Source organism: Dasypus novemcinctus, chromosome 10, assembly GCF_030445035.2.
Source record: "Dasypus novemcinctus isolate mDasNov1 chromosome 10, mDasNov1.1.hap2, whole genome shotgun sequence".
Taxonomy (NCBI): domain Eukaryota; kingdom Metazoa; phylum Chordata; class Mammalia; order Cingulata; family Dasypodidae; genus Dasypus; species Dasypus novemcinctus.
This window is the reverse complement of record NC_080682.1, coordinates 73,842,595-73,869,380: the sequence shown is the minus strand read 5'-3', so window position 1 is coordinate 73,869,380 and position 26,786 is coordinate 73,842,595. Positions and strand designations below refer to the sequence as shown.

General features: G+C 45.0%; 1 protein-coding gene and 1 non-coding gene across 9 annotated transcripts in view; both read left to right on the top strand.

Moving 5' to 3' along the window:
* NAV2 (neuron navigator 2) overlaps positions 1–26,786 on the top strand; it is a 741,011-nt gene that overhangs the window by 642,481 nt on the left and 71,744 nt on the right. For all 8 annotated transcript variants that reach the window (XM_071218148.1, XM_071218149.1, XM_012525659.4 and 5 more), the window contains one exon: positions 24,469–24,607. In XM_071218148.1, the coding sequence (XP_071074249.1) occupies positions 24,469–24,607 (139 nt within the window). The remainder of the gene's footprint in view (positions 1–24,468; positions 24,608–26,786) is intronic.
* LOC111764454 (small nucleolar RNA U13) lies at positions 26,276–26,377 on the top strand. The gene has a single exon (XR_002797051.2). It is a non-coding gene; the product is annotated as a small nucleolar RNA U13 (small nucleolar RNA).

Below are 26,786 nucleotides of genomic sequence, written 5' to 3'. Positions count from 1 at the left end.
AAAATGCAGACAAACAAAGAGCAGGGTTAAAAATAAAAACCGGTCATCATCTCATGCCACTATTAACACCTTGCTGTATCACTTTCCAGACTTTTTTCTCTTCATATAAGTACTTACGCATTTTATATTTTAAAAGACCAGACATTTCTTGAGCACTTACTATGAGCCAGGCGTTTTTCTAAGCTCTTTACATGTATTGATTCTTTTAATTCTCACAACAGCTCTAGAAGTAAATATGATACAGTTCTACATACAATAAAACTGAGATCCACATTGCTTAAGTAACATGCCCAAATTCAGATGGCGAGCAGGTGACAGAGCCAGGACTTGAACCGAGACTGTGTGACTGTAATCCTTGGTCTTTACTAAACTATGCTATCTCTCAAAAATGACATTGTATTATACATGGTCTTTCATAATCTGCTTTTTAAAGCATGAGCACTTTTTTATATGGAGATTCCTCATATTTAATGACTATACAGTATTCCATTCTATAGATGGAATGTTTAAGTTGTTCTATTCCTTTTGTTCTTACGAACAACAATACACAGACCATTCTTGTAGCGAAATGTATGCACACTAGGCTGGGCCGCAAATAAAGCCTGTGTTCTACATTTTCCTTACAATTCTGGCATTTGTGTGTACAGAAGATGCTCTTGAGGCACTATAGAAAAACGGTCTGAAGTATGTGCTCGTTACTGGTGATGGGGCTGCCCTGAACCATTCACACAGTTGTCATATCCATGCTCCACCGCTCCTGGTACCATGTTTGAGAGAAGATTGGCCGAAGAATAGAACTTCTGTCCGGGTCCAGCTAGCTGCCTGTAGCTGAGTCTACACATTTAGCATCCATTTACATTGTACTCTGCGTTGAATATGAGTTTTTATCTTTCTCTCTGAACTTAAAGTACAGAACTAGGAGTGTCCATGTTGTCACCTACCGTTGGAGTCACCTGGTCCTGTAGAGAGGAAGAGAAGAGGGGAAAAGGCCCATGAGCAAAGGTTGTTACCAATATACTCTAATACCCTGTGCAGTGAGGCTGCCATTGGTGCAGTCAAGAAAATTATTCCCAGTGTGCCAAGTTTCAGGCTGAAGACAAAATGCAGAGGTGATTAAAAGTAGCTTCCAGCATGAGCTCTGAAATCAGAGAGCCTGAGTCTTCCCAGCTACATGGCTTTGAGTATGTTACTTAATCTCCTCGTTCCCAATTTAGTCATCTGTAAAATGGGCATAATAATCCATGTTTCAGAGGAGATGTCAGAAGGATTAAATGAGAGAAGACTAGAGAATTTAGCAGAGCTTCTATGTTTAGAACTCAATATATGGAAGCTTAAAAATCCCCAGAATCTCTATACAAGGAAATGTGGTTTGGCAATAATAACAATAATAATAATATAATAATAATTAAAGGGAAGTAGATTTGGCCCAATGGATAGGGCATCTGCCTACCACATGGGAGGTCCAAGGTTCAAACCCCGGGCCTCCTGACCCATGTGATGAGCTGGCCCACTCGCAGTGCTGATGCGCACAAGAAGTGCCATGCCACGCAGGGGTGTCCCCGCGTAGGGGAGCCCCACGCACAAGGAGCGCTCCCTGTAAGGAGAGCTGCCCAGCGCGAAAAAAGTGCAGCCTGCCCAGGAATGGCACCACACACACAGAGAGCTGACACAGCAAGATGGTGCAACAAAAAGAGACACAGATTCCAGGTGCCGCTGATAAGAATAGAAGCAGACACAGAAGAACACACAGTGAATGAACACAGAGAGCAGACAACTGGGGGGGGGGGGCGGGGGAAGGGGAGAGAAATAAATAAATAAATCTTTAAATAACTAAAGTACTGGTGCATGCTACATGGGTTCAACCTTGAAAACAATATGTTAAGTAAGAGTGAAGAAGTACAAGGGACCACATATTGTAGGATTCCTTCTATATAAAATGTCCAGAATAGGCAAATCTATAGAGATAGAAAGTAGAATTGCAGTTGCCTAGATCGGGGAGGGGGGTTGGGGCTGATGACTAAGGGGTGATGAAAATGTTCCAGAATTGACTGTAGTGATGACTGTACAACTCTGTGACTATACTAAAAGCCATCAAATTGTATACTTAAAATGAATGAATTATATCTTAATAAAGCTGTTTTAAAAAATCCCCAGAAAGATACTGGTTTAATGATCATGCAGACCTGTGACCAGATTTTGGCCCTAGCTCTTATTATTAGCTATGCAGCCTTGAAAACTTACCTAACCTCTCTGAGTTATAGATCATCTGTCAATTGGAAATAATAAACCTGACTCACTAGGCTATCATGAGTGTTGATTTCAATACTATATATAATATTAGCAGACTCACTGACAGATGGCTGGTTTTTAATACCGATAGCAAAATTTGTAAATCCTTACTATGTGCCAGGCACCATGTTTTACTAATTCTTCCCCATTCAAAAACAGTTATCTTTCTTCTAGAGACCAATGGTCCCATGGAAGGAGTTTAATTCTTAACCAGTCTGGTAACTTTTCAGCTAGCCTCCCCACCAGGCATATGCCTAGAATGAGTTGGGCTCTTTGCCAAGCTGATTTTTTTTTTTTTTCTTTTAACTTTGACAAGATCATGGTTTAGAGATTGTGGAAGTTTTTGTGAACTTTTTTTAGTCTCTGTGAATGCAGAAGGGAAACAATGAAATACCAAAGCGAAGGTACAAAATGGGTTTTCCTACAGGGGTGGCTGTGGAAGGTCTCTGTGAGATGAGACACTTATAGCACTTGACATGATGCCTGGCACATAGAAAGTGTGCAGTAAATTCAGGGTGGTGGAGAGATGGTGCCTGATCAAATTCAAAGGGCAAACGAAATTTCTTTTGAGAAGGGATCTCAGTGGGAGATTTAGGGGAAGACACTTGGAAAACGTTCATGTGGGACTGATCTTCGAGAACCTCCAGGGTAGCCATCTGCTCATGCAGCAGGGAAGGAACTGAAAAATCCGGAAGTGACTTTGCCAAAGTTAATGTGGTATCAGACGTAGGATAAAAGCTCAGATGTCTGCCTCCCGTTCTAGCGCTTGCTCTCTCCGCTCTGCGGTGGCTCCTTGTGTGAGAGCTGCGTGACCTGGGGCACAGTGGGAGAACTCTGGGTCCCTAGGGTGGAGTGAGGGCACCAGAGACCAGAGTCCCCAGCTGCTTAGGTCCCAGTCTGCCAAGGCTGCCCGTGCTTAGCCTCTGTTTCCTCTCCATTCGCTCTCTTTGCCCACCTCTACCTCTCCCCCCTCACTCCCAGCCCTCCTGTCTCTCTCCCAGCAGCTCACTTACCTCTAAATACCCAGGGATGTTGTTCTAACCAAAGATGCAGGAAGGAATAACTCCAGATTGTTTCCTGAAACACCGATGAACTAACTTTCTGATCTGCTGTTACTCCTTATTGGCCTTGGAGATGATGACAGGAAGTTTTCTGGCTGCTGTTGTGTGATGTCCAAGTTCATGTGCCAACTTGAACTTGCTAGGTTATGATGGCCAGTTACTGGTCAAGCATGCACTGGCCTGTATGGTGAAGCTTATTTTCTGAATTTAAATCATTAAGTCAGTTGATTGTATCTATAGCTGATTACATCTATAATTAACAAAGGAGATTGCCTTCAGCAATGAGAGAAGTCTTCTCCATCAGTTGAAAGCCTTGAGAGGAGAACTGATGATTTCAGCAGTCAGGAAGAAGAATTTTATGCTCTGCTTCAGCCAGCCAAATTTCTCTGGAGAAACCTAATACTTATTGTTGCCCAAGAGTGTTTGGAATGATTCTTGGTTGGGGGTGGGTGTGGGGATGGCTGATCTAGATTTTACCATTTAGAAAGCTACATCTAGGCACACGTTTTAAAATCTTCAGCAAATTGTCAACTTTCAGCATTGCATAGCAGCCTGAGCACAGAGTTTTCCAACTTTGTGGACAGTGATCTTCTCTTTTCCCCTGTAATATGCTCTCATTGCTTACTGTTCTTTTCTTTCATGGCACATATGGTTTACAATGACAGGTTTTTGTTTTTTATGTGACTGCCTGATATCCACTCCCATCAGACTACTAGCTCCATGAGAATAGAGAGAGACTTTCCTTTTGCATACCACTGTTTCCCCAGCCCTTAGCACAGTGCCTGGCACATAAAAGTCAATACCCAGACATTTTAAGGACACCAGAAATCACAACCTGGAAAATACAGTCATGAGAAATACAGCAGAATTCATAATAGCATGGGTATTGGTTTAAAAAAAGAGAGAGAAAAGAATATCTAAATTGAACCAAGTCCAAAATATTAGAAACAGCTAAAGGATCCTGGGATAACATGACCCTGGCCCAGTCACATGTCTTAGTGTCATTGGCATAGCTCCCTGAAGTAATTAAAACTATGAACAGTATGGTGTCATAGAAACAGAATAAGATTGTGTGGCTTTAGCCTGTTGCTCACCAGTTGTATGACTATGGGTAAATCATCTAAATTCTCTGACCCCCAATTTCTATTTCTGTAACATAGGGATAAACATGTGAGAACCGTTCTGAGAATTAAATGAGATGCTGGATATAAAACTCTTTGTAGACAATAAAGCCTATAAATCTTATTGTTGTAATGAAAATAACTTTGGTCTCACCCATCCCTCTCTGGAAAATACTGCCACTTTGGACTTAACAGTTGCCAGTGGGTACCCTGTTAGAAATGGCGTGTCTGATGTTGGGTTTAAGAAGTATGGATTTGTGATTTTTGACTGAAAATGCTGGAACCCATGCAGTCATGTACTCCCATCTACTCAGTCCAAGGTTTTGTTCACAAGCCTCTGGTTTCTGATTCAGAATGGGAAGGGAGGAAACAAGGATAAAAGATGGGCTACTCCTCCTGATGCATGAAACCTTTTGTTTAAAGATTGAGGAGTGTGTATACTTCTGTGTGTGAGCACACACAAATGTGGACTCCAACCTCAAGAATTAATCAGCTAAAGGTAGCAGAAACTACAACTCTGTAAGATAAAACATCTGAAGCTGAAATGTACATCATTTTGTCCTTATAATAAGACTGGAGGACAGTGATCACCTTGTCACTGGAAAGGTAGAGAGGGATCCACAATCTGCAAATGCAAAGAGTAAAGTGGGCCAGGGGAAGTGGACTTGGCCCAGTGGTTGGGGCGTCCGTCTACCACATGGGAGGTCCACTGTTCAAACCCCGGGCCTCCTTGACCCGTGTGGAGCTGGCCCATGCGCAGTGCTGATGCGCGCAAGGAGTGCCCTGCCACGCAGGGGTGTCCCCTGCGTAGGGGAGCTCCACGCACAAGGAGTGCGCCTGTAAGGAGAGCCACCCAGTGCGAAAGAAAGTGCAGCCTGCCCAGGAATGGTACCACACACACAGAGAGCTGACACACAAGACGACACAACAAAAAGAAACAGAGATTCCCGTGCCGCTGACAACAGCAGAAGCGGACAAAGAACAACATGCAGCAAATTGACACAAAGAGCAGACAACCTGGGGAGGGTGGGGAGGTGGTTGGGGGAGAAGAGGAGGGAAATAAATAAAAAATAAATCTTTGAAAAAAAAAAAAGTGGGCCAGGACCAAGTGGATGCAGAGATTCTGCTTAAGAATCTTAAAAGGAAAGGAGGCATTCTCATTTATAGGTCATAATTCCCAGAAAAGAATCAAGGAAAGAGAGGAGTCTCCAAAGTGCCTTTATTGACATCTCACTAAGGTCGGTTGTTCCTAAGGGGGTTGGCAGTTCTCCACAGAATGGACTTTCTTTCCCTTTACCCCCTCCATCTCCCCTACTGGGCTTCAAGCATGGTAGCTGCCTTTTAGTTCCTCAGCCAGTGCCTCCCTCACTCTGGCTTTTGCACCTGAAGTCCTCTCTGCCTGGACCTTCTGGCCTCCTGCGTTGGGATGCCTGCTCCCTCTCATCTTTCACGTCTCAGCTTAACTGTTGCTTTCTGGGACTGGCCTTTTCTGACCATGCTATTTCAAGTCAATGCTCTGGGTGATGTATTGACAAGAAACTTTACTGGTGCAAAGATGGAAGCAATGGCAACCAGTTAGAAGGCTAATCCAGCAATTCTGGAGAAATGATGATGGCCTAGACTAGGAAGAATGACAAAAGAAGGGATGGAGGTTCTGGAAGAAGTCAGATTGAGACATATTATGAAAATAGAAGAAAAAAAAAAAAGAAAATAGAATCAACAGGATTTGCTGATGGCATGGATGGGGACTGAAAGAGATATAAATCAAGTTCACTAGAATATAAACTCTGTTATGACAGGTGTGTGTGTGTGTCCCACTGATAGATCCTAGCACCTAGAATATATTGATCACCCAATAATTATTTGTTAAATAAATGATACAATGTTTCCATGTCTCCAACATTTTGAAACAGACAGATGAATGGAATTGCCATTTACTGAGAGGGAGAAATAGACAAAAAGTAAGTGCTCCCAGTCACTCTTTCACAGCATCACTTACTACAATATCCATGATGATTACTTGTTTGTCTCTTCCAAGTAAATAAGCTCAATGAGAGCTGGCACATGTTTCTTCTCTTCTGTATTTTCCCAGTATCCAGTGGTGCCCGGTGCAGGTTAGGCACTAGTAAATGTGTTGTTCATCTTTTTTTTTTTTTTTTTTAAAGAAAAAGAACCATTGAGCTAAAGTCCTCTCCAAAGTACCTCAAAATTCCCAGGAGACTGTGCACAAAACACTCAGTCCCTGCTTCATCCATCTGCCGTCAATTGGCCCAGGCACCTTTCTAGGCACTGGAAGGATATTGCTTAAAACCAAAGCAGGCGGCACTCCCGTCCTCAAGGAGCTTATTGCTTTTCCTGAGTAAAGACAGAAAATAAACATCCCCTACCCAATAACAGATAATATACTGAGTGGTGAGTACCATGGAGAAGATGCCAGGATGGAAATTACCTGGGTCAGCATCTGGGGGAAGTCCCTGAGGCGTCATTCTAGCCAAGACCTGAACCATGAGGAGGCAGCCATGGGGACACATGGGCGAGGAGCATTCCAGGAGGAAGCCTGGATGTTCGAGGGCCAGAGTGGGCCTGGTATTCGACCACGAAAGGGAGGTGGGTAGGCAGGAGCCAGATCATGCAGGGCCTTCTAGGCCAAGGGAGTGGGTTTGGATTTTAGTCTCTGTTCTCTGGGAAGCTTTTGGAGGATTTTGGCAGGAGGGTACCCCTCTATTGTACACTTAAGAACGAACACTCTTGCTGCTGTGTGGAGGTGTGGAGTCCAGAAGGCATGAGGGAAGGCTTGGCAATCAGGAGAGAGATGATGGTGACTTGGAACCAAGGTTCTCATTTTAGGAGTAAGCACTGGTCAGGTTCATGGTGTCTTTGGGAGGTATGGCCAAAAGGACTTGATAATGGATTATAGAGGAAGCAAGAGGGGAAGAAAGAATTAAAGATGCCAAATGGGTTGTCATATGTTATCTGAAATGGGGAAGTTCTTGGGGGTGGGGGGTCAAATTTAGGGACTGGGAGTCAATAGATTTGTATGAGGTGCCATAGGTTTGAGATGAGCTGAGTATATAGGAGGAGCCAGGCTAGAGAGAACAATTTTGAGTTGTCTGTATATATCAGAATTTGAAGCCATGGATGAGATCACCTAGGGAAAGACTATATGTAGAGTCAGGGACCTGGGACAGAACCCTGGGGCGCTCCCACATTTAGGAGTCTGAAGAGGGAAGAGGAGGAGGAGCAAAGGAGACTGAGAGGCACAGGCAGTGAGGAAGCAGAAAGCCAGGTGCCTGGTGGCATGGAAACCCAAGAAAGGACCCATTTCAGAAAAAGGAAGCTGTCAGCCCTACTAAATGCTACTGGAGACTCAAGTAGGAAGAAATAAACCCTTGATACTCTTGGGCAGAACAAACAGTGGTTTCAGTGGAATAGTGAGGCAGGCTAGAACAGGGACCTGAGGGGAAAGGGGTGCCAGAGGGCAGTGAAGACAAAACAGTTCTGTGTAAAACTCCTGCTCGGCAGGTGCCCGTCTTTGCCTGAGCCTGATGGCTGTGGTCTTGCCAACAAGGGAGAAGTCAATGCCCAAGGCCCAATCCCGGAAGACAATAGATAGTGAGAATTCATTCATTCGCACCCCCTCCCCTGACCTCCACTTGGGCCAGCAGAACCAATGAAAATGCCATTTTTCCACTGAGAATGAGAACTCAGGAGCCTACATTTACATGAAGGAAGGAAAGTTGGTGGGGGAAGGCCACCTCTTTCCCTTGAGCATTGCAGCACTCCTGGCAATGTATTTTTCTCACTGTACAATAAACTCTTTACTGGCTTAAAATATGGCACATCCTTAAAATTCCTCTATGTGATGTAGCCAAGAACCAGGAAACCCACCACTGGCAGCAGTAGCTGGGGCTAAGTCTGACTGATGGGTTGGAGGGAAAGTGGGCCACGAGAAATTGGAGTACAGATAACTCCTTGGAGGTACTTTGCTACCGTGCAGAGCAGAGACTCACGTGGCCGTGGAGAAGATAGGCATGGGGCCACAGAAGATTTTATTTGTTGAGATGAATGATATATTTCTCTGCCACTGGGAAAAAGCCAGTAAAACTGGAAAGATTAGTAATGTTGAAGGGGAAAGAGTAAAGTGTCTCAGTTAGTATTGTGTAATAAAGTACTCATTAAAAATAAGCAAACATTTTTAGAGTAATTTTAGTGCTTTTTTCTGTTTTGTCCAGTTGTCTACTGTATACCAAGAATAAAGTTTTCTTCTAGTTTTTGATACCTAGGTAAATTTTACCAGCTACTTTAGTCTAAAATATGGCTCTGTGAGCTCTCCTGGGAGCTTTAACATCATTAAGAACTTTGAGTTCTAGGTGATCTTTGGAATTCAGCCTGTTGAGAAGCTAGGGTCGGGAAATTATGTGGGACCGTTGGCTCTTTGATTAGAGTCAGAGGGCTCCTGCCATCCTAGAGGTATCTGACCTATCTTCCTTCTTCCTCTCTCCCTGTTGCCTGGATCTCTCTCATCCTCTCTAATCATTATCATTCATAGAATGGAAAAGCCTGTGTAAATGTTTTTTCCCTTTCATTTTTATGTTTTTTTTTGTCTTTATTTTTTTTAATGTTACATAAAAAAAATGTGAGGTCCCCATATATCCCCATCCCTCTCACCCCACTCCTCCCACAACAACCTCCTCCTCCCTCATCATGGGACATTCATTGCACTTGGTGAATACATCTCTGAGCACTGTGTAAATTTGAACCTGTGACTCCAAAGAATTCAGAGGTTATCAAATTAAAGGCATAGTTCTTTTAACCACAGGAAGAAAGAGGACTGAGACCACCTTAAAGCACATTGTCTGTTGCAATCAACTTGCTCTTGCAAAAACCGTGCATAATCAAAATTATATAACTAGTGTTGTAGGGGATTTGCATGAACTTTTATACAAAGGAGAAACTCCTTTTATTACACCCTCAAGCACAGCGCTCACCTCTCTGTGTAAAAGCCAGCCAAAATGCTTACTCTAACTTTCCGGGGCCCCACATGAACTGCCCTCTCCTCCCTCTTTTTACCATTCTGACCTGATCTCCTCATATGCCCCCTTTGGTTCAGACCTCATTCTGTCCCACTGGGCTCAGGACCTTTGCACTATTTCCTCTCTTAGAAGACTCTTACCCCAGATTGCAACACAACTGGCTCCCATACTTCTTCAGCCTGTAATAAAAGTCATCTCCTCAGACAGCCTTCTCTAGACACCCTCTGTAAAATTTCAAACACCCCATTTGACAGATCATATCCACTTCCCTATGTTTTTTTTTCCTCCTTAGCATTTTCACTGTAACATACTGTGTAATTTGTATTGTCTCATTATTGTATAATCCTGTCACTAAAAATTAAGCTCCGTTTTTCTAAAAAAATTTTTCCCTAAAAAAAGTAGGGCATTTTTTCCTCTATTTTATTGACTACTGTATCCTCAGCACTTAATACAGCTCTGCACATAGAGGATTGATAATTATTGATTAGGTCAATGAATGGAGATCTCCTAGTTTATCTTGGTAAATCTGAATTTTTATATATTATATTTGGTTAAAGCAAGAACAACTGTAAGGAACAGTGAAAAATTTATATATATATGTGTGCATGCATGTATATATTGAGAATATATGTGTATATGTGTGTCTCCATATGCATCGTCACCACCTTATTCGAATCCAAATTGACACAGAGGTCAGCCAGGGTTCTCAAAAGTCACGTTGTAAAGATAAATTCAGTTCCAGGGGCAATATAGAAGATAAGAAATGGTTTAAAGCATCTTTTTCAGCCAGAACCGGGGTCTATCCTGACTTTTTTGTCCCAATAAATCTGGATTCCATCCCCCAGAACTGCCCAGCCCCCAGCCCCTGGCCTCAGCTCCCACTCCCCGCCGCGGAGGCTCGCAGCCCTTTTTCAAGTGGGGTTGGTCCCGGAGGGATGAGACGTGAATGATTAACTCCTGCTGGGACTCCTTTGAGATTACCATCGCTGCTTCTAGACACATTTGCTTTTCCATTCACCTGGGTCCCTCCCCCGGCCCCCGTTTCCTCTGAGCTGCCCTTTTATTCCCTCCCTCTTTGGAGGGGGAGGACTGGCGCTTCATTCCCCTTTGAAAGGCTTCTGTTTGCTGAGCAAAGGCTGACCACACCGAGCCCCCCACCCCACCCCCACTTGGAGCCAGTTGCTGATTCCTAGCCACCCTTCAGGCCCACAGTCACCATCCCCCTAGGGAGGCGGCCCCGGCCGGAACGAGAGCCTTAATAAGAGAAAGTCTTTGAAAGCTGCCAGGAGCCAACTGGTAGGATTTTGAGAGAGGCAGTAGGGGTTTTAGAGAGCATCTTAATCCTTCTTCATTTGAAATAAAAGCTTGTGGCTGTAACATAATTTTGCTTTTGAATTCTCAATAGTAAAACAGTTGTTCGTTGTTCATGGCATCTGTTTACATAGTTCCTTCTGAATTCCTTGATTAGGGGTTTTAGTAGGGATTAGTCAGTGCAACCCCTTCCCATTCCATCCCAGCACTGAGACTCCCTCCCACCTTCCCATGGCTACCGTAACGCGTAAGGTAGCCATGCACACAGAGATTTTTTTTCTTTTCAAATAAGTATCATGAGAAATTAAGGCATATTTTCATTGGCAAGGCATCAAAATTGACGTCACCAGAAATTATATAGCTTTTAATAGTACAAATAGATATATTTTCCCTTTTGGTTTCCAGAAGGTCTGTCTACAGGCTAATCATTTTAATCAAATGCTTTGAATTCCGATGTCGATGGAATGAGCTAAGAAATGTTAACGATCAGTGATTTCTGTGTCATTATCGAAAGCAATGTTTTGGCTGTAAATGCTTTCTCCAACATGTTAGCATCATTCGTAGGAATTTGAAATATTTTTCACCTTTAGATTTTCTTCAACTTGATCTGCTGTTAAAAACTCTCTTGGGGACCATATTCAGGACACTTCCACTCAGTGCTTTACGGTAATGGCTTCAGAGTTTGGTGTTAGCTTTTGCTTTGCTGAAACTTTTCACAGCTGACTGGATACTGGCACCAAAGCCTGACCTCTTAGTCCTTCAGCACTTTAGAGGTTAATTTTGTTGGGGGGGGGGGGGGGTGTGTGGGGATCAGATTTCTTTCCTGGAAGGAGAATGGTGATCCCCTTCCAGCTAGTCCTCTAGTAGGGAACTTGCCGGGTGCCTGGGATTCCCTGGAACCGCGTGGGCTGGCTGGGCTGGCTGGCGGCATTGCCATCCTCTGAGATTCGTTCAGCGTCTTTGTCCGCTGTTTTCCAAGGACCACAATGTAGTGAAATGCTCTGGCCTTGGAACCTTGAAAGGTAGGACAATTCCCTGAAGTCTCCGGGGCCAGGGGTGGGGTGTGTGTGCTGCCTCCTCTTTCCTTGGTTGAGGTGGGCAAACCTAGGGTAGCAGCTGCCGAAGTCCCCGGGCGCTAAGTGTGTGTGTGTGTGTGGGGGGGGGGCGGTCAGCCGTCATGGAATTAAGCAGTAAGCACCCTTCTCCCTCGCCTTTCATTCTAACCTGGGATGATTTCAGAGGAAGCCGAGGCATTACCCTGATGTCCTTGATCCACCTGGGCCGTTTCGCTATTTCCCAGACCATTTTATCAAATTAGGCTGCTGTCTTAGGTCCTTATTCCAGGCTTGCGTGGAAGACTTTTTAGCTTGGGGGGAGGGGGGAGCTGAAACGAGGTGGTGTGGCCCTGGGCAAGGGCTGCTAGTGGTTCGAGGGCCCTGATTAAAATGACTTGCAGTTGCAGGTTTCCTATGGAAACTAAGGAACTGGGTAGACTTGCGATTGTGTTTACTAATACTGCACATTACTGGGTGGATTGCGTGTGTGTGCGTGTGTGTTGGAAACTAGGCTCCAGGAGAGATGGCATGGAAGGCTTAAGCTTTATGAGGGCCTTTATACCTGTCCCAAGAGGCACATTTCTATTTTGAAGCCAGACGAGGAGGGGAAAAAAATGTTCATTACCACCTGCAACATGCCAAACATTTAACGCAGTTGTGTTAATTTTAATTTTCCTTGTAAAGCCAGCAAGATTGTCCTCACTTTAGAGGCAGTGGGAATTCAGAGAGGTTAAGTAACTTACTCAAGGTCACACAGCTAGTAAGAAGCCAAGCTGCCTTCCCTAGAGGATTTAGCAGATGGGCTCGGGATACTTTTTGTTCTGAAGGACCCATCAAAGTGAATGATGTTTGCAAGCAGGCCCTGCCTAAGCTTCTCACATTTTGTTTGTTGGGGCTGAGGGTCAGGGAGTGGAGGGAGTCTTTTACGAAGCAGCTCTGCTTTGGCAGCAAAACCTACCTGGGAGTACTCTGATCTTGATGCTCCAGGGCTGGTGGGTGAATCTGGGGCTGGAGCTATGCTTGTTGTACCTGGTTCAGCCAGGTGGAAGTCAAATTCTAGGCAGGGGCCATGGGACGGCTATGGCTTTGGAGCTGGCCTTGGGGTCCCGGGACTGTGCGCTGGAACTCTGGCACCATCGCCGGAGAAGCTAATACTGACCCAAGCTGCTGGTGCTGGCTGTTCACGTGTGTGCTGGGGACAGCTAATGAGCTAGGGCTGCATTTCTCTTGGGTTGCGGAGCTGATTTTTGAGTGGTTTCAATTGTTTCTTCACCTGAGTTTCCTTCCCCTCCCCAGGCCCTAAAGAAGTAAGGTAGTTTAAGGGCAAGTCTCTTGACAAAAACAAAATGAGACCAGCTTGGTTTGGGGGACAGCTGCCTCCCTCGGCTGGCCTGAGGCAACTGTGGTTCTGTTTTGTGTCATTCAGGTTCCCAGACCCCTCAGATGTATCGGGAGTTAAGTGCCTGTGTGTGTGTGGGGGGGGGGGGGGGGGGGGGGGAGGGCGCGGGTGTTGGAACCCCCTCCTCCATCCACTCCACACATCCCAAGGTAGCCAGCTAGCCAAATCCCTGTTTGGCATTTGCACCTCTCACTTTTCTTTTTTAACTACATGGGAATGTTTTAAGGATGATTTGATTGTGTTATAAGTGCCCTAGGCTTTAGGGATGGCAGGTGGGACTTCTGAGTTCTTATATGACAATGATCTGTTTAAAAGCATCTTTGTTTCTGCTCTTACGTCGGGTCAGTGTGATTAAGAAGAGGCTTCAGAATCGGGCAGATCTGGGTCCAAACCCAGCTCTATTTATTGGCTCTGACACCATAGCCAGGTCACTTTGCCTCTCTAAGCTGCCATTTCTGTATCTGTGAGAAGGGAACTTTAATTATGCCTCATATAATAGTGGAAATGGGTAATATATGTAAAGCCTGCAACCCACTATTAGACATTTTCACCTTGTGGAAAGTAAGTGCTTGCTATTATTTTTATTAACTGCATTGTGGTGACTTCTGGGTGGCGATGTTAGGGTTAACATAGTTTCCGGTTAACAGAAAACCCGGGTGGGTGTGTTGAGCTCCCCGGCAAAAGCTGGCCGCCAGAGGACCCAGTGGCAGCAGGCGTGTCTGGAGGAGCCTTGGAGGAGAGAGGGCTCTGCACAGCTGAGGTCAGCAGACAGGCTGGTGCCTATTGTGAGGAAGGTCTAAGGCATCCAGGCCAGAGCTCTGGGGTTTCTAACCCAACCCAGCTCCTGGAGCCAAAGGGAGGAATGTCACCTTCCTCAGGGGACCACCTACTTGTTGAAGGAATGAGTTACCAAAATGGGACAAAGGTGCTGTGGGGTGAAACTCAACGCCGCCAGGCATTCTAAGCGCAGCTAAATCCCCTTGGAGCCCTCTTTATGGGGTTCGTGTTTCTCTCTACCCCAAATGATTAGCCTTGCACCTGGCACCGTCTGTAGAAGCTACTTCTCTCCCGGGACACTGTCCATTTATGGCAGTTAAGAAGAAGGAATCTCTTGCACTAGAACTTTATCGTCTAGTTCACAATTTGGACCTGCAGTTCTTGCAACGTTCTCCAAATCCTGGGCTGCAGCTGACAGGAGCTCGTTAAATGCTGTGTACCTGGAGATCGATACCCATGTTACATGATTTGGCCCAGGCAAAAGGTTCCTCAAGGCAGCTGATGGGTTGAGTGCCAGTTTCTCACATACGAGGTCCTGGGGCCAACCCCTGAGCCCTGGTACCTTAGAAAAAATATATTAAAAAAGAAATATATATCTGAATGTGGCTAATAGGGGAAAAGTGAGGTTACAACATTTGGAAACAGAATATATATGGTAATAGAATAAAATTGTTTAAAAAAAAAAAGGTTCCTGAGGACTGGGTGTTCCTAGCACTGTGTATCACAGGGGAGGAAGCCTGGGTCTCTGAGAGATAAAGGTGCTCTGACAAAGTCAGTTAACAGCCAGGATTCAAACGCAGTTCTATTTTACTTTTGCTCCTGAGCTTGTGCTGCCTCCGACCACACCTCTCAGGCTGAGCGCCACCTGTCCCCACCACTAGGAGACTCGGCTGGCTGAGTTTAGAGTCGGACTCTGCCCTTGCATTAACTCACTGTCAGGCTCTGGGTCATTTTGCACCTGACTTGCAAATCGTATAAACTGATCCAGAGGTGGACTCCAGAGAGAGGTGGCTTACTGTGGTTTATTTGAATAATTGGATCTTTGTAGAAAACTCTGAAGTCCTTCTAATCCATCTGAAGTCCTTCTAATCCACATGGTGGGTGTGGAGTAAAATATGTAAAATGAATAAGCAAATGAGTGGGTTGAACACTCTTGAATCTACGTTTGAATCCCAGCTTCGACCTTTTCTGGCTGTGCGAACTTGGAAACTTGGTCCTTTCCTCTACAAGCCCCGATTGCCTCATCTCTAAAATGGGTATGCTGTCAGTATCTCTCTCACAGGACCTGAAAGAAATTCGGTCGTGTAACACGGCCTGACACACAGTAAGCCCTTAAAGTGAGTTATTGTTTTTAACAGAGCTGTACCTGTAATGTAATTAACATGGAATCTGGCACAATCTTAAACTTTAATTAAAGTTGGCTATTATTATCACTGTCAGATCAATTAGGAGAGGTATCAGGAGTCCTATTGCATTCTTTAAAGGTGGATTTTCTCGATAGACCCCAGCAGGGATTAGAGAGGATGATGCCCGAGCTGGAGTAAGCTTCCTGGGGAGGAAACAGTTAACCCACTGTTGGGAGGCGTAGGTAGCCAAACCTTTTCCTTTCCCCGGGGTTACCATTAGGGCTCACTGGGGCTCCCTCCCTCACCCACCCGGAAGGATCCCATTCCACTTGGGTCCAGGGCTTTCACAGGAACAATTACCTTGAACAATAGCCAGAAAACAAGTTCCACCAGTCTGGGCTTTTGCAACTGAATACAGCTGTCTGTCTGAGCCCTGCGAGAGATTCCGAGCAGACCTGCAGAGGTGAGCGGTTCCGGCGCGGTGCCCCGCAGCCTGAGGTTAGTCACCTGGCGAGAGGCAGCGCGCCGGCCTGCTTTCTGACTCGGTAAGGATCTCCGGAAAGTAAATCTTGTCTTCGGGGTTTGTCGTTTTATGAAGACTGCTTTTCAGAAGTGTAGTATTCCTGCTAACCAGCTGTAGTTCATTAGTGAGCAGAGCAAACCGAATATATATCCACAATCTGGGTGTTTTTACAACATCATTTAACATGTCTTTCCCTTGAATAAGCAGCATTATCTCACGGAAAGTCCGTTTGAAAAGTGCAGTGACCCTCCGGGTCTTTCAATAATTTCTCAGAGTGGTTCGCTGAAAGCCAGAATTCCTCACGCCTGGGCGTGTAAATCCTAGAGGGAAAATCTATTAAAGCATCCCTCTAACCTTGGGATTCTGTTTTGCTTTTTTGCTTCATGGGAGATGAAGTAAAAATAATATCAATTAATTCAGGACTATTTTAAATTCCTGCTGAGTTTAGATAAGCCCCGAAAGAGCTTGATATTAAAAATGTGTCTGAATTAAGTGTTCCTCAGAGATCCTGTTAGAGGCAAGTTTATCTCCTTGGTTCTATGGAATGCTGGCTTCCCACAACAGCGAGGCAAAACAGGAAGTATGAGATGGTGAAATAATTTATGATTCTTTCACCTGCATTGTTCGTAGCAGATAGCTTGTATTTGGACTGTTGAAAACGTGCTTTCAGCCCTTGTAGTGGCATTTGAATTCCTGATGCAATGATGTCAGCATGTCTTCTAAGACTCTGAAACTGGATCTTCTAGTTTTATGGTCCCTTCCAATTTTGAGTGGGTTTTCCGGTCACTTTCCTTCCACATCTATATTTCTCTGAAAGGTAGTAGACAGAAAGTTGAGGTTTTGGAGCAGAGGAACAGTTGTCTTGGTTCTGGTAAAATGCTATGTCTTACCCATGAGGATGTCTCTTCTTGGTACTCTTGGTTGTCATGTACAGATGAGACTTCTTTTGTGATTAGGATTGTTAGAACAAGATGATTTCAAAGCTGATCTATTTATACGGTCTTTCTGATGAGCTGGAAGACTCCATGGATTCATTCCATCTAATACAGTGCCTGACATTTGGTAACAGATAAACACTGTTAATGGTGGCTATAAATAGTAGGTAGTCAGGTCCTATTCTTTTATGGATAAATATGCAAATTCTCTATTTTTGCATGGGGTTGTATTGTGAATTGAATCTTAATGCTTTTATACCAGGGATCACACGCTCAAATTGCTGGGGCCAAGCAGGTTGAATGAGTAAATAGGCTCAGGTGGGGATTGTGTCAAACGGGTAAATAGGCTGAGGGGGGATTGTCTAAAGAGAGCAGTTATTGCTCAGTCATCTACTTGTCTCCTACTTATGAAATATTGGCACCTATTTCAAATATTTAAAAGCCTCTGGACTTAAAAAAAAAAAAAATGAGGGGTAAAGTCAGCAATGAAGAAACCTAGAGACAGGGGCACCCAGTTACCTGTTTGGCAGCTTTTACTGAATGCGAGAGAGGTGCCCTGTCTCCAGTGGGACCTGAGGTGTGGTTGTTCGCCTTTATATACCCCCTTTTTTCTGGGCTTTAAACTCATACAATGTCCGTTAGAAAGAGGTCTTAGGAAGGCTTATTTTAGCTCCTTCATGATACAAAAGAGCAGACTGGAGCGGAGAGAGGAAGCAACTTCTCCAGAATCTCACATGAAGTAGTGCAGGGCTCCTTGCCTTTGCCACTGCCATGCCTGGAAGGAGCAAGCCTCATGGCAAAGAGCTGCGGTGGGCCTGGGCTTCTTTCCTTGTGCTGGGACTTGGCAGGTGGCTTTAGGAGATAATAGAAATCATAGCCACCTGAGAAATGATGTCTGGGACTAGTGCAATTTTCACTGGGTGCCTTTTGCTCATCTCCCTAGTGTAAGTGTTCATTTGTGTCCGAGTTAACGTTCTGTGCGTCACATCCACTGACGTTGTGGTCAAGTACAGGGGCAAGTCTGAATCATCACCATATCCTCACAGCCTTGAACTGTGCTTGGCACAGGGAGGGTACTGGTTGACTAGATGAAATGAATAAATGAATTCAAAGCATGGTCCTGGCTCAGGGTCTAAAAATATTGCTTTTAGATATCTTGAAAAAGTAAAAAATAAATGTTTGATGGAATTCTATCCTTCCTACCCATTGGCTAAAAATAGCCAAAGACTGTTTTCAAATCTAATCATTCACTTCTTAGTCCAAGTTGTGCCATTATCTGACCTTGACCAGTATAGGACACTCCACTGAAACGAAAAAGTACATGGCTGGGATCTGGCAAGGATTGGTGCTTCTGAAGAATTAATGAAAACAACCTCTTGCCATTTTTCTATAGGTCTTGGGTGAAAGAATTTGCCAGGTACATAATATGCTCACTTGAAATTTAAAAAAATCAATCAATCAATCAAGGAAGGAAGATAATTTTAATATATTTTTTAATGTCTGAGGGGGGGGGGGTTGTACCCAAAAAAGAATGTTTTAAAATTAATTCAGTTTTTTTAAAAGGTTTATTTTTTTATTTCTCTTTCCTCCCCCCTCCCCCCCCCCCCAGTTGTCTGCTCTCTGTGTCCATTCACTGCTTGTTCTTCTGTGACCACTTATATCCTTATCAGTGGCCCTGGGAATCTGTGTCTCTTTTTGTTGCATCATCTTGCTGTGTCAGCTCTCTGTGTGTGCGGTACCATTCTTGGGCAGGCTGCACTTTCTTTCGCACTGGGCGGCTCTCCTTACGGGGTGCACTCCTTGCACGTGGGGCTCCCATCTGCGGGGACACCCCTGCGTGGCAGGGCACTCCTTGCACACATCAGCACTGAGCGTGGGCCAGCTCTACATGGGTCAAGGAGGCCCGGGGTTTGAACCGCAGACCTCCCATGTGGTAGGCGGGCACCCTATCCATTGGACCAAGTCCACTTCCCTTAATTCAGTTTTAATATTCAGCTTATTAAAGTTATTTTTAAAACCAGATTTTCATACAAATCTCATCTGTCGGTCAAGTATTTTTGTTTAAATTAAGATCCTTTTCACTTGTTATTGATTAGGACGTTATTGATTCATGGTTAACAGATTATATTTCCCTTTACAATTAATGCTGTTTACAGACTCAGATAATTAAATTTCCTTAAATATTTTAGACTGCATTCATAAACTTAACATAGCTAGTTTCCTCAACTTCTTCAAAAGTCTGACAGGGTAGTCTCGCCAGTGTAACAAGCAAAATCTTTCTAAGCACTTTTTTTTGTAAATCAAATAAAAGTTTTTAAAGTTACAAGTGTCATAATGTATCTTCATTCCATTTCTTTCTACTATCTTAATCTAATTCTTAAGTCTTTCATCTAAAAAAAACTCAAGTCAGAAGTCAACATTCATTTAAAATTGAAATCAGAGGGCTATTTTGTCAGATTCTTTGATATGACATAGTCTTTTTTAAGATTTATTTATTTTTATTTATATCTCTCCCCTTCTCCCTCTCCCCCCGTTGTCTGCTCTCTGTCCATTCGCTGTGTGTTCTTCTGTGTCTGCTTGCATTCTTGTCAGCGGCACTGGGAATCTCTCTCTTTGTTGCATCATCTTGCTACGTCAGTTCTCCAAGTGTGTTGCGGCTCTCCTTACGGAGTGCACTCCTTGCACATGGGGTTCCCCTACATGGGGGATACCCTGCATGGCAGGGCATTCCTTGCACACATCACAACTGCACGTGGGCCAGCTCACCACACAGGTCAGGAGGCCCTGGGTTTAAACCCTGAACCTCCAATCTGGTAGGTGGATGCTCTATCAGTTGAGCCAAATCCACTTCCCAACATTGTCTTTTAAATGTCATAAATACAAAGAGACTATCCCAATGAACACAAAACTTAATGTCCTAAACTTAATGTAGATTTTAGTATTATGATTTATTTCATCTCTCATCATCTTTTTAAACCTTTCCCAGGTTTTAAGTCATTTATTCTCAACTAAGGGCCATAGATATATCATTTTAGGTAAGCTTAGGGCTATCATATAGTTTTTCTCAATCAGATTCAAGACCAGGATGTAAGAATTGGTCGAATCATATTCCAGAATGATTATTCTAGATCCACAGCTGAATACACAGTAGTGCTTTTTACTATGCCACTGAGCCTTGTAGCTGGAATGTAGTTTCACCACATAGTAAACACAAATCTTCAGGGTTTCTTTCAAGTTTCAATCTTAATCGGTTTTGTAACCTCTTTCAACATTTATTACCTGATTTGGGTCAGTGGACTTTTGTACCCCATCCCAAGTTGTACCTAATTTCCTTTGCCACTTGATTGGATTCGACTAATGTCAGTTACTGCCTGAATGAATTCTGCATTCCTTTGACATTTTTCCTGCTTGACTCTCAGCAAACATGTCTGGAGTCACTTTGCAAATAAATTACAATCCCCTCTTAGGTAGCACTGGTAAATCAAAACCATATCAAACTGGTTTTGAGCAAAAGAAGGGACTTCATTAGTTCTCACTGTTGGGTTTCCCCACATTGCTTCTGGCTTTCGGTATGGCTGTATCCAGGATACCATCCTTCTAACTCTGCTTCTGTCTGTGCTAGCTTCATTCCGAGGTAGGTAAGAAACAAAGTGGCCACTGGCTCTAGGTTTCATTTTCATTTCTTCCAGAGTTGTGTTTCTTTCATGTCAGCACCTCTTGTGGGCATGTAAGTTAAGGGGTGCTACTTGAGGCAGAGTAAGAGATCATTAAAGGACTTCATAACTTAAGATGTTCATATCCAATGTGACTCTTAGAGAAAGACGGGGGAGCCAGCAAACCCCACGTTCCTTGGTTAGAGCAACATTGTTATCACGGAGCATCTCATAGAGTGGCTTTTCTTTAGAATGTATCTTGGAACCTAATCTTGGTGGCTCATGATCATTTTATACCAAACTTTGGGAAAAGGGCAAGTTAGAACTAATGGTGGCTTTACGTTTAAATAAACTTGCCAGGGTCCTAAAAGAGCCAAAAGTGAAGGCGACACGGCTGGCCCTCTGAGTGTCAGGCAGCTTTGGTGTGCAGCACACAGACGGCTCTGGGGACTCCGAGACTGCTTTTGCTCAGCATGGGCTTCCATCAGTATCACTGCCCCTTAATCCTCATGATTAGTTTCCCCACCTGCCCTCCAGTGGTTTAGCCCACTGGGGCCGTCCCCTTCTGGTCGGGCTCATTCTGAGGACTTCCTGTAAACGCAGGATAAGCCCATCCCTGCTCTAGGCACTGATGTGGGAAGAATCCAAATGGCACTAAGTGCCCCAGGTCCCTGTGGAATAATACCCTGGTGTTGACAGGCCATGGGAAGCACGGATAGGATTTCAAAGCAAATAAGTCTAGGACTTGGACTCCCGAGCATCTGTTCCTCCTCCCTGCCAGCCACTCTCCTTTCCTGCCCGTCCCCTTTTTCTTTGGATTATGAGAAATTTTAGATACATCAAATTCTTAACCCATGGAGCAGATGCAGTTAAAGGAGTCATAGGGTTTCTTTTACTTGTGAGATCAAATTTGAGTCCTTTTACATTTGTTAGGTCATGCTTTCTCTAGCAGAGCCCTCTGGTTGCTAGCATAAGTATTATCTATTATCCATGTGTTACCTATAAGGAAACTGAGGCACAGAAGTTATGACCTGCAAAGAATTAAGTGGAGAGGAAGCTGGGACCTATCAGAAACTCAATGCCTGCCCTGCCTCTTTTCTCCTACCCCTTCCCCTGAGTTCAGTTAGGAGGTGTTTTGAGCTCACAGTGTGTGCCTGGTGGTGGGGGAAAGGCTGCCGCCAGCATGAGGTTGCTGTTGCTGCAGCATTGGACATGGTAGGCTTTGGGGGCAAGTGGTGGTTGACTCCCAGTTCTGCTGGGCATGTGCAGAGTGACCTTGGACGACACTTCTCAGCCTCGGTTTCCTCAGTATGAAATAAGGGAGGGAAATAGTAGCCTGTGGAAGCGAACATGAGAACACATGCCCACTTTGACTCTTTGGTGTGTGCCAAGTGTTCAGCGAAAGGCAGCATGGCACACACTAGAAAGAGCACACACTTTGACACAAGACAGTCTGCGTTGTACAGTCAGTTCCAACACTGAACAACGTTGGTCGGCTTGTTCTTTCAGTGTTGATTTCTTCATTTGTAAATCATGATCCACACCTAATTGTTATCACTAAGCAGGCCTCTTTAGATACTTGGGAGGTTGGACAGACCTTTGAATCGGAAATGACTAGAAAACTGCGTGAGAGTGGGTATAGAAGTCAGTGCAAGTGTGTGAGTAAGGGCTGTTGACAGTAACTGGAGTATTTGGTAAAGGGAGAGTTTGGAAGAGGATGGAAGGCTGGGCAAAAGCAGGAGACTCACAGGAGCCAAGTTTGCTAAGTTCACAGAGCCGTGGGACCCTCTGGGTCCTTATGAATTCATCCACAATAAACAGCTTTGAGCCCTCACTCTTCCTGCTTTATCCTTCCTGCCCTAGGAACTACCTTCACACATTCCCCTTGCATTTGTATGGGGCCTCCAGATTGGAAGCCAAACAGGAGTGCTCAAGGGAAGGGTGACGAACACGGGTTTTCAGTAAGCCTTTGTCCTCCTGCGTGATCAGCAGGGATCATGGTGTTAGGAGCAGCCACCTTACAAGCTGCGGGAACGAGTGAGAGTTGCTTTTTTGTTTTTATGGGGAAAGGAAATGGGGGTGTACCTGGCTTTTGATTCTCAGCCACAGGGTCTCAGGCTGCCCCTTTGCAGGCCTTTCAGCAAGACACCCTGTGAAATACCCTCCTTTGTGGTACAGTATTGTAGCTAAAACCCATGCTTTGGAATCAGACCTGGCTGTGGATACTGGCCCTGCTCTCCTGTCTGTATGACCTTGAGCTAGGTGTGTGGCCTCTCTCATGGCCTCTCAGCCTTGGCTTCTTCCTGAGGAAGCAGGCCATGTCATATGCCGGAGTGTACTATGAGGTGACATAGTGGAAAGCAGTCCAGCATCACCGTAAAGAGACTGGCTCTGGAGGAAGGAAGTCTGGATCCAGATCCTGCTCCACCTCACCTTTCTCAGCCTCCATTTCTCCTCCTATACATATCACTTTCCACTGGCTCAACCAGACAGTGGTATACTTAAATAAATTTTATTTATAGCCTCCTCTACTTCTCACTCCCATGACTTTAAATCAGCAGGTATTTGTTGAGTACCTGCTATGTACCTACCACCCTATAAGCAAGCATGAGAAAATGAAGCAGGATGGTATGATGGAGGGTGAAAAGGGATTGCAGAATGAGTGGAGGAGCACTGGAGATATAGATATTAGAGGGAACAGAGAAGGCCTTTCAGAAAAGGTGACATTTCCACTGATATCTGGATGATGAGAAGGAGTCCAAGACAGGGACAACAAATGCAAAACCCTGAAGACAAGTATCTTGGCTTGGAAGGAACAGAAGGCCCACTTGACCAGAGCCAGTGAACGATGGAGAGGGCTACGAGACAGGACTTGATGGAGGCCACATAAGAGGGTCTTATATGTCAGTATAGAGTTTGGATTTAAGTACCTAAGAAGGCTTTGGAGAATATTAAGCAGGGGAGTGACATGGTCTGATTTATGTTTAGAAAGATCCTCCTGGCTGCTGTGGGAAAATTGTTTGTTAGGGAACAGAAGTGGAGCCCAGAGACCTCCTGGGAGAGTTGATGGCAGCTTCAGCTGGAGGGTTCAGTAGAGGCCAGGAGATGTGCACATTGGGATATCTTTTGCAAAGAGAGAGGATAGAATCAGGCTGTGGATTCAGCGTAATGGTGGTGGGAGATTTGAAAGGAAGAAAGAATCAAGCATCATTGCCAGGAGATTTAACTTGAGCAGCTGGGGTCACGTGGTCTCGTTTGTCCTGATGGGGAAGGCCGGAAGAGCAGTGGGTATGATGGTAGGGAAATGAAGAACCCGACTTTAGATACGTCCCAGGATCAAAATAGAGTTAAAGTTCTAAGAGTGTTGACAGGTTTCTGCCACATATGCAGCTTTCCTTCCCTTGGCATTTCATGCCAGAAGGGGAGGCCAGAGAATTCCTGTAGCAGCTCTTCTTCCCACTCTGATTCCTAGGAAAAGTCCCACTGCTGAATCTTTCTCTGCCCCACTTCAGTTATACTGTCCAAATCCACTAGCATCTGGGCTGGAAAGTAATCATTTCCTTTTATCAGGTTCTTAAGATGACCTAAGGAGGTGGGAAGTAGGCAGAGTCTTTGACTACCTCTGTTTGGTTAGGGACACATCCACTCTATTGCAGAAGTTTTGGTCACCTCACCCGGCTGCCAATCCAAACAGCAAAGACGGATGCTCCCCTGGAAGATGAATCCCAGGAGAGGCAGAAGCTGTTGGTAGATCTCGGTATCCGGGTTGGGTCCTCTATATTAGTTTTGCATTATATTTTGCAAATATCGTCTAAGTTTGAAATTATTTAAAAAGAAAAAAAGAAAATTGTGCCTGGGGTTTAATGACACAGGGGCCTTTAGGGGACAGTGCGCATTTTCTGCATCGTCAGCCTGAGCGGGAGCAGCGTGAGGTTTGGGTGCTCAGGACGTGTTTTTCTTGGCAGCTGGGATGACAGCAGCTCTGTCAGCAGCGGCATCAGTGACACCATAGACAACCTCAGCACTGATGACATCAACACCAGCTCGTCCATCAGCTCCTACGCCAACACACCTGCCTCATCTCGCAAAAACCTGGATGTTCAGGTAAGGAAAATGGGCCCCGCTCGGGCTTCTCCTAAGTGCCCTGCAGCGAGGAGTGAGCAGAATGCCCGTGTTGAGGAGGCCAGGCCCAGCCCCCTGCTGCCTGTGCCCACACCTCCCCAGGAGAGAGGGCCTCGCGGTGGCTGGGGACACAGGAGGACGGAGGCTCTGCCTCTCCTGCGGCTTTGGTCAGGTCACTTTTCCTCCCCAGGCCTGTTTCTTACTTTTTTTTTAAAGGGTATTGGACTCATTTGGCAGTTCTCAGCCTGGGTGTGTGTCTCCTCCTTGCTGAGTGAGCCACTGCTGCCCACAAGTATGTGTTGATCCCTCAAGAGTGACGGGGTGGGGATGACCCAGACGTCCTGACCGGAGATTGGGAACTGTCAGTCTGTGGGTCACCTCCCCGCTCTTGAAGTGTGTTTTATTTGGCCCTTAGTAGTAGTCTTTTTGTTAAACCGAACTCCCTGTGATGTTTTAAAAATTGCATTATTTCACGTGAAAATGTGTTTTTGGTTTTTCCTGAAAATCAGCATTTGTTTCTTTGGGTACTCCCCACAGGCAATAATCAGCTGAAGTCAAAGCACCTGCCTCTCTAGACAGGGCTCACATGGACTAGCATTCCCAGCCGCTCCCCAGACTGCTGCAGTCTTTAAAACAGGGGTTCTTAACAAGGGGTCTGTGAGCTTGAATTGAAATTCAAAAAAACATCATTCTTCTGGGGATGTGTTATATTTATTAAATAATGCACAGTATAGTGTGGACTTCGTAAGGGGTCCATGGTTTTCACCTGACTGGCAAAGGGGACAGAAGAACCCCTGCCTTAAAATACCTGACCAAGGCCTTTGAGTTTGCAACCCCTACTTTAAACCTACTTTCATGATGGGAATACAGGGCCATCTCATCTTTGCTTCCCAAGCAGTTTTGCAGGGTCCTGTGGGCAGTTCCCTTGGTGCTTAGGAGGGGCTGACTCTAATAAGCCAGTCTTACTGCTGGGTGAGTGAGGTGCCATCCACACGAGTTCCCAAGTTGGGACTGATGGCGGTTTCCTTTTTTGGGCATGAGGACTGGGGAGCCTCAGGGTGCTGGCACGTGCAGGCTGAAATCTGTTGTGATTGGTCTCAGCTGCTGGGGTGCCACTGCTTTGGGGTGAAGCCGTGTGAAAGTCTGATGAGGACATGGTGTCCCAGAGGGACCTCGGAGAGGACACGGCTGTCTAAGCCCCCCACCTTCTTTCACTTCCTTCTTTTCACATCTTCTGCCTGGCCTGGCTAATGTTCACTCCATGGAAAGCTTCTTTGGAAATCGCTTTGCTTTTTAAAGGTTATCTTTTCTTTGAGAAGAGGACTGGATAAAGGATGTGTCAGAGTTTGAGAGTAATCCTGTCCCACAGAAATGTAAACATTGATTGCCTGGTGAAGTAGATTAGTTGTTGCCTCTGGAATTGCCTGTTACTTCTTGTGTTTTCATATTAGGCAGCATTTCTAATGATCGTTGGGGGGCGAAAGTGGGTTGTAATGGCTGCTTAGAAAAATACTCCCCAAATGATTAGAAGTGGGGCACGAGCTTTGGGGGTGCTAGTGATGTACTGTACCTTGATCTGAGGGGAAGTCACGGGGTATGTTCTTTTTAAAAGTTTACTCACGCTGTAGACTTAAGACTTGGGCCCTTTAGATCCTCTTGTGGTTCATAAGCATGATGAATGGTTTCACACATTTGTGTGAGATGTGCCTCCCTCCAGCCTTGTTATAACGTCGGCACATTACCCGTCTGATGTGGGAAAAGAAAAAAAAGGGTTTGTGCCCTTTACTACATAAATGTTATACCTCAGTAAAAATGCTTATAGAAAGATACCGAAAACACCTAAGCCACAGTCTCCGCGAATGATGACTGTGTAGTCAGTATTTAACCATGTTAGAAGCACCCATCCAAGGGTAGGTGGTTCCTGCCACCTTCCATTTTCCAAATGTCACAATACCCACAACATCCACTGGTTTCCCTTTCCTCGTGAACACTTATTTTTTCTGAAATACTCTGATTTCAAGGAACCAGCTCCCAGACTGTCTTTCATATCCTGAGGTGGGGAATCAAAGAGTGGATCACTTGGGCCTCTGCATTCGAGAGGCAGGCAGGTGTTAGAGACACTACAGAGAGAATGCAGTGAATCAGAGAGGCTTTTCTTTTG